Here is a 12,039-nt window from a genome sequence, read left to right on the forward strand (position 1 = left end):
TTGGGACATCTAAAATGTATAAAATTAAAAGGTCAAAGAGAATGGAAAAGGAGAGAAAAATAGAGATGTTAACAAAATTTCAGGACATGAAAGCAGATTGAGAAGTTAGTTTTACCAGAACAGAGAAAGTTGTCAAGTTGTTAGGAGTCAACAATAAGCATTTTGAGCAGCTAAATCCCAGAAAGGCTTAGGCTCTAAAAGCCTGATCTGGACTATAACTGAAAATAGAATTGGTTGAATACCCATATAGCGACTGGTTAAGGCTCCCAGATCTTCGCTTGCCCTGAACACAAAGTTTATTCTATGAAAAGGATTAACCTAAAGACTCTGAACAATATGCACAGATGTAGGTGGGAGCGAAGCTCTATACCAGCACCCCCGCCAAAAAAACAAGAGGATGAATGAAGTAAAGCCTACAAAACAAAATGTAAAATCCTCCCATCCACCTTCCCACACTTGAATCCTAGACAGAACTAACACACATATTGGGATGAAAATTAACAACAGAAAGAATCCAAAGATAGAGATCACTCCTGCACACAAACTTCTAAAAAGCTTGTGGTACTTCACTTTTTAAGTACAAGAGCCCAGCCAAGAAACAGATATTTGAAAGACATGAAAAACAAAAAAACAAAATAAACAGAAAAAAGGAACTCTGAGCAACAGACAACTAATGTGGGAAGCAAAAGAATTCTTTTTAAAATACCCTTAACATCTTCAGAGAACCCAGTCATCATAGCCAAGAATAGATAAGTGTCTAAAAAGTTCAGAAAATAGGGGAGGAGTCAAGATAGCAGAGACGTAGCAGGCTGAGACTACTTCAGGTAGCGGGAGATCAGCTAGATAGCTTATCTAAAGATTGCAAACACCTACAAATCCAACGGGAGATCGAAGAGAAGAAGAACAGAAATTCTAGAAACAGAAAATCAACCACTTTCTGAAAGGTAGGACTGGCGGAGAAGTGAATCCAAAGCGACGGGAAGATAGACCGCGGTGGGAGAGGCCGGCTCCTGGCAAGCGGCAGAGCAACGGAGCACAATATCAGGACTTTAAAAGTCTGTTCCGCTGAGGGACATCGCTCCAGAGGCTTAACCGGGGTGAAGCCCATGCAGGGTCAGCGTGGCCTCAGGTCTCCCAGGGTCACAGAAGGATCAGGGGTGTCTGAGTGTTGCAGAGCTAACAGGTATTAGAACGGGGAAGCCGGCTACAGAGACGGAGCCGAGCAGTGAGCTCTCAGCTCGGGGTTACCTTGAACCGGTGGCAGGCTCGGTCAGCTCAGAGCGCGGCCGGAGGCCAGGGAGACGGGAGTAATTGGGCGCTATTCTCTGAGGGTGCACTGAGGAGTGGGGCCCAAGCTCTTGGCTGCTCCGGGCCAGAGACTGGGAGGCCGCCATTTTCATTCCCGTCCTCCGGAACTCTACAGAAAGCGCTCAGGGAACAAAAACTCCCGAAAGCAAAACCGAGCTGAGTACTCAGTCAGGCCCCTGGTAAGGGCGGTGCAACTCCGAATGGGGCAAAGACACTTGAGAATCACTACAACAGGCCCCTCCCACAGAAGATCAACAAGAAATCCAGCCAGGACCAAGTTCACCTACCAAGGAGTGCAGTTTCAATACCAAGGAGAGCAGCGGAATTCCAGAGGAGGAGAAAGCAAAGCACAGAACTCATGGCTTTCTCCCCATGATTCTTTAGTCTTGCAGTTAATTTAATTTTTTTTTCTTTTTCAATTTTTTTTTCTTCTGCTAAATTTTTTTTAACTTTTACCCTTTTCTTTTTTAACGTTTTTTAATTAGTTTATCTAATATACATATATATTTTTTCTTTATTCGTTTTCTTTTTTTGTTTCTTTCTTTTTTTTTTCCTGAACCTCTTTTTATCCCATTACTCCCCCCGACGATCTGGGATCTCTTCTGATTAGGTTAAAGCATATTTTCCTGGGGTCTTTGCCACCCTTTTAGTATTTTACTTGCTCCTTCATATACTCTTATCTGGACAAAATGACAAGGCGGAAAAATTCACCACAAAAAAAGAACAAGAGGCAGTACCAAAGGCTAGGGACCTAATCAATACAGACATTGGTAATATGTCAGATCTAGAGTTCAGAATGACGACTCTCAAGGTTCTAGCCGGGCTCGAAAAAGGCATGGAAGATATTAGAGAAACCCTCTCGGGAGATATAAAAGCCCTTTTTGGAAAAATAAAAGAACTAAAATCTAACCAAGTTGAAATCAAAAAAGCTACTAATGAGGTGCAATCAAAAATGGAGGCTCTCACTGTTAGGATAAATGAGGCAGAAGAAAGAATTAGTGATATAGAAGACCACATGACACAGAATAAAGAAGCTGAGCAAAAAAGGGACAAACAGCTACTGGACCATGAGGGGAGAATTTGAGAGATAAGTGACACCATATGATGAAACAACATTAGAATAATTGGGATTCCAGAAGAAGAAGAAAGAGAGAGGGGAGCAGAAGGTATACTGGAGAGAATTATTGGAGAGAATTTCCCTAATACGGCAAAAGGAACAAGCATCAAAATCCAGGATGTGCAGAGAACCCCCCTCAAAATCAATAAGAATAGGTCCACACCCCGTCACCTAACAGTAAAATTTACAAGTCTTAGTGACAAAGAGAAAATCCTGAAAGCAGCCCGGGAAAAGAAGTCTGTAACATACAATGGTGAATATATTAGATTGGCAGCAGACTTAGCCACAGAGACCTGGCAGGCCAGAAAGAGCTGGCATGATATATTCAGAGCACTAAAGGAGAAAAACATGCAGCCAAGAATACTATATATAGGCTATCATTGAAAATAGAAGGAGAGATAGAAAGCTTCCAGGACAAACAAAAACTGAAAGAATTTGCAAACACCAAACCAGCTCTACAGGAAATATTGAAAGGGGTCCTCTAAGCAAAGAGAGACCCTAAAAGTAGTAGATCAGAAAGGAACAGAGACAATATACAGTAACAGTCACCTTACAGGCAATACAATGGCACTAAATTCGTATCTCTCAATAGTTACCCTGAATGTTAATGCTAAATGCCCCAGTCAAAAGACACAGGGTATCAGAATGGACAAAAAAAACAAAACTCATCTATGTGTTGCCTACAAGAAACTCATTTTAAACCTGAAGACACCTCCAGATTTAAAGTGAGGGTGTGGAAAACAATTTACCATGCTAATGGACATCAGAAGAAAGCAGGAGTTGTAATCCTTAGATCAGATCAATTAGATTTTAAGCCAAAGACTATAATAAGAGATGAGGAAGGACACTATATCATACTCAAAGGATCTGTCCAACAAGAAGACCTAACAATTTTAAATATCTATGCCCCTAACGTGGGAGCAGCCAACTATATAAACCAATTAATAACAAAATCAAAGAAACACATCAACAATAATACAATAATAGTAGGGGACTTTAACACTCCCCTCACGGAAATGGACAGATCATCCAAGCAAAAGATCAACAAGGAAATAAAGGTCTTAAATGACACACTGGACTAGATGGACATCACAGATATATTCAGAACATTTCATCCCAAAGCAACAGAATACACATTCTTCTCTAGTGTACACGGAACATTCTCCAGAATAGATCACATCCTGGGTCCTAAATCAGGTCTCAACCGGTATCAAAAGATTGGGATCATTCCCTGCATATTTTCAGACCACAATGCTCTGAAGCTAGAACTGAATCACAAGAGGAAATTTGGAAAGAACCCAAATACATGGAGACTAAACAGCATCCTTCTAAAGAATGAATGGGTCAACCAGGAAATTAAAGAATTGAAAAAATCATGGAAACAAACGATAATGAAAACACAACGGTTCAAAATCTGTGGGACACAACAAAGGCAGTCCTGAGAGGAAAATATATAGCGGTACTAGCCTTTTTCAAGAAACAAGAAAGTTCTCAAGCACACAACCTAACCCTACACCTAAAGGAGCTGGAGAAAGAACAAGAAAAAAACCCTAAACCCAGCAGGAGAAGAGAAATCATAAAGATCAGAGCAGAAATCAATGAAATAGAAACCAAAAAAACAATAGAACAAATCAACAAAACTAGGAGCTGGTTCTTTGAAAGAATTAATAAGATTGATAAAGCCCTGGCCAGACTTATCAAAAAGAAAAGACAAAGGACCCAAATAAATAAAATCATGAATGAAAGAGGAGAGATCACAACTAAGACCAAAGAAATACAGACAATTATAAGAACATACTATGAGCAACTCTATGCCAACAAATTTGAAAATCTGGAAGAAATGGATGCATTCCTCGAGACATATAAACTACCACAACTGAACCAGGAAGAAATAGAAAACCTGAACAGACCCATAACCAGTAAGGAGATTGAAACAGTCATCAAAAATCTCCAAACAAACAAAAGCCCAGGGCCAGACGGCTTCCCGGGGGAATTCTACCAAACATTTAAAGAAGAACTAATTCCTATTCTCCTGAAACTGTTCCAAAAAATAGAAATGGAAGGAAAACTTCCAAACTCATTTTATGAGGCCAGCATCACCTTGATCTCAAAACCAGACAAGGATCCCATCAAAAAAGGGAACTACAGACCAATATCCTTGATGAACACAGATGCAAAAAGTCTCACCAAAATACTAGCCAATAGGATTCAACAGTACATTAAAAGGATTATTCACCACGACCAAGTGGGATTTATTCCAGGGCTGCAAGCTTGGTTCAACATCTGCAAATCAATCAATGTGATACAACACATTAATAAAAGAAAGAACAAGAACCATATGATACTCTCAATAGATGCTGAAAAAGCATTTGACAAAGTACAGCATCCCTTCCTAATCAAAACTCTTCAAAGTGTAGGGATAGAGGGCACATACCTCAATATTATCAAAGCCATCTATGAAAAACCCACCGCAAATATCATTCTCAATGGAGAAAAACTGAAAGCTTTTCCGCTAAAGTCAGGAACACGGCAGGGATGTCCATTATCACCACTGCTGTTCAACATAGTACTAGAAGTCCTAGCCTCAGCAATCAGACAACAAAAAGAAAGTAAAGGCATCCAAATCGGCAAAGAAGAAGTCAAACTATCACTCTTCGCAGATGATATGATACTATATGTGGAAAACCCAAAAGACTCCACTCCAAAACTGCTAGAACTGGTACAGGAATTCAGTAAAGTGTCAGGATATAAAATCAATGCACAGAAATCAGCTGCATTTCTCTACACCAACAACAAGACAGAAGAAAGAGAAATTAAGGAGTCAGTCCCATTTACAATTGCACCCAAAACTATAAGATACCTAGGAATAAACCTAACCAAAGAGGCTAAGAATCTATACTCAGAAAACTATAAAGTACTCATGAAAGAAATTGAGGAAGACACAAAGAAATGGAAAAATGTTCCATGCTCATGGATTGGAAGTACAAATATTGTGAAAATGTCTATTCTACCTAAAGCAATCTACACATTTAATGCAATTCCTATCAAAATACCACCCATTTTTTTCAAAGAAATGGAACAAATAATCCTAAAATTTATATGGAACCAGAAAAGACCTTGAATAGCCAAAGGAATATTGAAAAAGAAAGCCAAAGTTGGTGGCATCACAATCCCGGACTTCAAGCTCTATTACAAAGCTGTCATCATCAAGACAGCATGGTACTGGCACAAAAACAGACAGATAGATCAATGGAACAGAACAGAGAGCCCAGAAATAGACCCTCAACTCTATGGTCAACTAATCCTTGACAAAGCAGGAATGAATGTCCAATGGAAAAAAGACAGCCTCTTCAATAAATGGTGTTGGGAAAACTGGACAGCCACATGCAGAAAAATGAAATTGGACCATTTCCTTACACCACACACAAAAATAGACTCAAAATGGATGAAGGACCTCAATGTGAGAAAGGAATCCATCAAAATCCTTGAGAACACAGGCAGCAACCTCTTCGACCACAGCCGCAGCAACATCTTCCTAGGAACATCGCCAAAGGCAAGGGAAGTAAGGGCAAAAATGAACTATTGGGATTTCATCAAGATCAAAAGCTTTTGCACAGCAAAGGAAACAGTTCACAAAACCAAAAGACAACTGACAGAATGGGAGAAGATATTTGCAAACGACATATCAGATAAAGGGCTAGTGTCCAGAATCTATAAAGAACTTAGCAAACTCAACACCCAAAGAACAAAGAATCCAATCAAGAAATGGGCAGAAGATATGAACGGACATTTCTGCAAAGAAGACATCCAGATGGCCAACAGACACATGAAAAAGTGCTCCATATCACTCGGCATCAGGGAAATACAAATCAAAACCACAATGAGATATCACCTCACACCAGTCAGAATGGCTAAAATTAACAAGTCAGGAAATGACAGATGCTGGCGAGGATGTGGAGAAAAGGGAACCCTCCTACACTGTTGGTGGGAATGCAAGCTGGTGCAACCACTCTGGAAAACAGCATGGAGGTTCCTCAAAATGTTGAAAATAGAACTACCCTATGACCCAGCAATTGCACTACTGGGTATTTACCCCAAAGATACAAACGTAGTGATCTGAAGGGGCACATGCACCCGAATGTTTATAGCAGCAATGTCCACAATAGCCAAACTATGGAAAGAACCTAGATGTCCATCAACAGATGAATGGATAAAGAAGATATGGTATATATACACAATGGAATACTATGCAGCCATCAAAAGAAATGAAATCTTGCCATTTGCGATCACGTAGATGGAACTAGAGGGTATCATGCTTAGCAAAATAAGTCAATCGGAGAAAGACAACTATATCATATGATCTCCCTGATATGAGGAAGTGGAGATGCAACATGTGGGGTTAAGGGTGTAGGAGAAGAATAAATGAAACAAGGTGGGACTGGGAGGGAGACAAACCATAAGTGACTCTTAATCTCACAAAACAAACTGAGGGTTGCTGGGGGGAGGGGGGTTGACAGAGGGGTGTGGGGTTATGGACATTGGGGAGGGTATGTGCTGTGGTGAGTGCTGTGAAGTGTGTAAACCTGGCGATTCACAGACCTGTACCCCTGGGGATAAAAATATACTATACATTTATAAAAAATAAAAAAAATAAAAAAGTTCAGAAAATAGGAAGGAGTGTTTAGATTTTAAAAAATGGAATAGCAAAAATAAAGAGGTGGACGGGGCGCCTGGGTGGCTCAGTGGGTTAAAGCCTCTGCCTTCGGCTCGGGTTATAATCCCAGGGTCCTGGGATTGAGCCCCGCATCGGGCTCTCTCTGCTCTGCGGGGAGCCTGCTTCCTCCCCTCTCTTTGCCTGCATCTCTGCCTACTTGTGGTCTCTCTCTGTCAAATAAATAAATAAAATCTTTAAAAAAATAAAATAAAAAATAAAAAAAATAATAAAGATGTGGACTGGAAACAAAGTCAAGGAAATCTTCTAAAAACCAGAAAGAGATGGAAAATAGAAAAAATTAAGAAAAACGGAGGTTTACAAAAGCCCACTTGACAACTAACACACACACAAAACACAAGTACAAAGAAAAGTAACAGAAGAGAGAAAGTTACCACAGAAATAGAGAAGTAATTTCACAAAAGTGAGTTTCTAGATAGAATTTTTAAAAAACACGCAAAGGACTTCACTGTGAAATTTCAGAACACTGGGGAGAAAAGATTCAAAAAGCTTCCTGAGAAAAAAATCAGGTCACAAGCAGTGGGAGTCAGAACTAAACTCCACAACTGGCTGGCTGTTGATATAGGAAAAGTGATTTACCCTCTCTTTACAGGTTGAAAGTTACAGGTAATTAGCAGAGCCTACCTTATAAAATTATCATGGGACTTCTTGCATATAAAGCATCTAACACATAGTACCCTGTGACCTACTGTTACAAGCTACAAAGGAAAATTTTGCTGTAATGAGCAATCCCTATTACAGCATCTCAGTATAAAGATGTCTCCTCCACCTCTTCGTACCGCAAAATCCTTCTGATTAGAAGTGCTTTCTATAAAAATTGTGAGCCTGAAATACCCTTGGCTCTCTTCTTTTTCTCAATAGTTGGTTTGTCAAAGCTATCTTCTCTTCCCAAATATAAGCAGGATCAAGAGAACCACAGGAAAGAAGAACCTATCTGTTCACTCATCTCATTATTTTCGAGTCCCTACTAAAAGAAAGGAAAGGCTGAAGGAGGGTGGAGGAGGAAAGAAAGATGAAAAGTATGAAAGTTTCTATAATCAGGGTAATTTTAAAATTTCAAAAACATAATCAAGAGAAAAGCCAACACTTCTCTATCAGCAACATTATAATAATGACCTTCCTATGTAAAAATGAGTGTTCATTTGGACACTTAAACCTGAAGAGGGGTTATGCCACATTTGTAAAATAAAAAAAGAAAAAAATCTTCTTTTCTTACCTCTTTATTTTGATGATAATAGGAAAGAACTGGGAATCTTCCCTTGCTCCGGAATTTGGAACTACCAACAATTATTGGTTTGCTTGCTATTCGGGGAACATAAAGTTCTTTGGGATAAGTTTCACAAATCTGTAAAAATCAAATAAAACATATCCATTCTACACACAGTTCAAAAACTATGAGGTTAAAAATCACCTTTAAAAAACTTTAAGACTTATTAAATGCAAGAATAGTACATAACAATATATAGACAAGTTACTACACTACGACACTCTCCATCTCAGTACTAACATATTCTGAATTTCTCCAAAGGTTGCTAAGTTGAAATAAGTCAGTCAGAGAAAAACAAATACCATATGATTTCACTCATTATGTGGAATTTAAGAAACAAAACAAATGAGTAAAGGGGGAAAATAAGAGAGTGTGGCAAACCAAGAAACAGACTCTTAACCATAAACAACAAACTGGTTACCAGAAGGGAGGTGGGTGTGGGATGGGGGAAATAGGTGATGGGGATTAAGGAGTGCACTTGTAACGAGCACTGGGTGTTGTATGTAAGTGCTGAATCACTATACTGTACACCTGAAACTAGTATCACACTGTATGTAAACTAACTGGAATTTAAATAAAAACAAGCAAACAAAAATGTTGCTGAGTTACCTTGTATTCTCTGTTGGCATCAGACAGCTGCCAGTTTGAATTTGGCACTCCCATCCTCTTATATTCCTCAGCAAGATCAATGAGCTCCCAACCTTGTAGTCGTTCCGAATCATTTTGTTTGGGATTGTAAGAGAATGCATAGAGATCTTCATATTTTGCTATTGTATACAAAATACATAAATGTTATGATGTAACTTCTAGGACTTAAAACTCTATAAATAACAGTAATTTTTCTTTTTTTAAAAAAATTTTTTCTTTAAAATTTTCAAAGAGATAACTAATACCTAAACATATCTGGACTCAATTTATTTTCTCTGTCCTTTAATTCAAAGGATCATATCTAAAGACATACACATTAAACTGAGATTCAATTTATAAAATCAGCAAAAGCTAATAAACAATAATTTTATATGAAATACTCTAATGTAATATTTCATTTTCCTAAAAGTATAATTTTAATGACACAGACGCAGGTACTTTTCACCCACCACACTTCCCAAATGAGATATCAAATGGAAATACTAAATGCTGAGATAAAAGACTAGAGATGGCCTATAGAACATGAACTTGCATATACATTCCTATAGGACAGTGGCAATGGCTGCACAAAGCTCCAGAGAGCACTTACTCCTGAATAATATTAAGCCCCTAAAGTGACAGAACCATCTTTACTATAAGATCTGGCTTAACCTGGGACAACGGGTAAATGCTACAGGCTTTATGTGTTAGGAGAGAAGGGTGTGCTTACCCCTGCTCCTAGACACACCCTTCTCTCCTAGACCACTGCAGTCCAGGTGTTCAACAACAAAGTAACATTCAGTAACCAGTGTGCTTTGTCTCCTAGAGAGATCTACATAATTCAAGTCATGTTGTGGGAAGGAAGCCTCCAGATCCCAAAGGCATAGTGACAGGATTCCTTTCTCTGGCCTACACTCTTCTCATTCCTCCTACTACCTACCTCCTGAAGTAGGATTCACCCTCTCTTTTCCCTCTGGTCATCTCTCTTATGCTCCACTCTGATCAATTAAATTCATCGGTCCCAGTGCTACCAGAGGAGCTTGACCTTCCTTAACTTTTCATTTAACAATCAATTCCCAAATTATTCCCCATGATTGTGGATACCCACTTGGGGGGTGGGGTGGGAGAGCTGCACTGTTGGCCACCGACAAACTTTAAAAACATTACTATAAATCAATAGTTTTTAAAATCTGTATTCTAGGGGCACCTGGTGGCTCAATGGGTTAAAGCCTCTGCCTTCAGCTCAGGTCATGATCCCAGGGTCCTGGGATTGAGCCCCACATCAGGCTCTCTGCTCAGCAGGGAGCCTGCTTCCACCCCTCTCTCTTCTACCTGCCTCTCTACCCACTTGTGATTTCTGCCAAATAAATAAATAAAATCTTTAAAAAAAAAAATCTGTACTCTAAATGCTTAACTTTTTTCCTTACTCTTACCCCTTCTTTGGAAATCATTCTAAAAATTTAGAGCAGAAGCATCTAATCATTTCCAAGCCAAATTTTTTGGAATAGAGTACACAAGAACTTAAGGGTACCTTCAATTATAAAGTAACAATGGCATATTACATATCATAGATAATCCATCTCAAAATTAAGTAAGCTTTGGTCTCTCAAAACAGTACCTTGTTTTGATAGTTGTAGCAAAGAATTGTAAATATCATGGCAATCTCTTTCTCTGGGAACAATGAAATGCACAATCCTGAAGTTCTTGCACTGAATCACAAGTGGGCATCCAGAAGTAGTCAAAGCTAGTTTCTCTACTAAGGCAATATGGTGGTGCAATATCTACAACATGAAAAAAACGTGATCATCATAAAAAAGCGCTAAATATCGTATTCTCTTCCAGAGCACATGCATGTTAGAAATGCCCTCTTCAAACAAAGTACTCAAAACTTGTGACTGAATGCCTAAGCCAGAACTATGCTCTCTGACACTCTGTCCATCACTCCATATACTCAGTACATCATCAAACCCTGAGAACTGCATCTCCCACATACCTCTGTAACCTCTCTACTTCTCTCCATTTCCACCGTCACTCCCATAGCCGTAACGCTCCCATTGTAAGTAGCCTCCTAAAAGCTCTTTCCATATCTACTCTTGACCCCCTCTAACCCATTTTCTACAGGACAGGTGAGTGACCGTTAAAAAGCAATTAAAAAAAAAATAAAGGGCAATCTAGTCATGTCATTTACTAGACTCTGGCTTTAGACTCATTTCAAGTCCTTCCCCACATCAAGTTTGAGTGACAGCGTCCTCTCCTTGGCTCCTCAAATGCACCAACCTTCTTTACATACATTGAGTTGCTCCTACTAACTGGGAAATTATAGATCTACTTCTTCGTCTAGGAACTTCTAGTATTATTTCTGGCCTTTGTTTAAACCTCATCATCAAGAACAACAGCCTGACGACCCCCGTTGCCTTTCCCAAGTAAGTGAGATCCCTTCCATTTTCTTATGCCTATACTTTTCCTTCACAGCACTTAGAACATGAGTAATTCTTTGTGTAGTGAATGTCTATTTCTCTAGCCAGATGCTGGGAACTTCGTAAGGAGCAACACTACGACTAAGCTAGCATCGTTCTATCCCCACCACTTACCACGGTATCTGCAGCATTATAACCACCCTATTCAAAAAAAGTTTCAAATATTATGCCTTATAAATCCAAACTTAAAATTTGACCAAATGAGCACTACAAGTGTCTCTGCTTATACCTCTATCACAATGTTTATTGAATGAATAGAAAGTCCTACTATAAACTCAATACTTTTAAATATGATTAAAATTTAAATATGATTATCATTCATACCAGTTCTAATATTGTTTGCTACTAAAAATAAAAAGTTTTCTTTTTCTCAATCCCATTCCTATGAATTTAAAATATTTATAAGAAGTTTTTCTAGAAAGTCAAAGATCTTAGAGTCATAGCAGGTTCCTGAGTGATAAAACTCAATCATTGCAAGAAATCAATGCAGCCCAAATTAATCTAAAACTTT

The 12,039-nt window shown here is 38.8% G+C and overlaps 1 protein-coding gene across 2 annotated transcripts in view; it reads right to left on the minus strand.

Moving 5' to 3' along the window:
• The window catches only part of MTMR6 (myotubularin related protein 6), a 43,402-nt gene that overhangs the window by 15,866 nt on the left and 15,497 nt on the right, over nt 1-12,039 (minus strand). For both annotated transcript variants that reach the window (XM_032838291.1, XM_032838292.1), the window contains exons 3-5: nt 10,670-10,832; nt 9,034-9,191; nt 8,374-8,502 (exon numbers count right to left, since the gene is read on the minus strand). In XM_032838291.1, the coding sequence (XP_032694182.1) occupies nt 8,374-8,502; nt 9,034-9,191; nt 10,670-10,832 (450 nt within the window). The remainder of the gene's footprint in view (nt 1-8,373; nt 8,503-9,033; nt 9,192-10,669; nt 10,833-12,039) is intronic.

The sequence above is a fragment of the Lontra canadensis genome, unplaced genomic scaffold, assembly GCF_010015895.1.
Source record: "Lontra canadensis isolate GAN:19392208 unplaced genomic scaffold, GSC_riverotter_1.0 scaffold103, whole genome shotgun sequence".
In the NCBI taxonomy this organism is placed as follows: Eukaryota; Metazoa; Chordata; class Mammalia; order Carnivora; family Mustelidae; genus Lontra; species Lontra canadensis.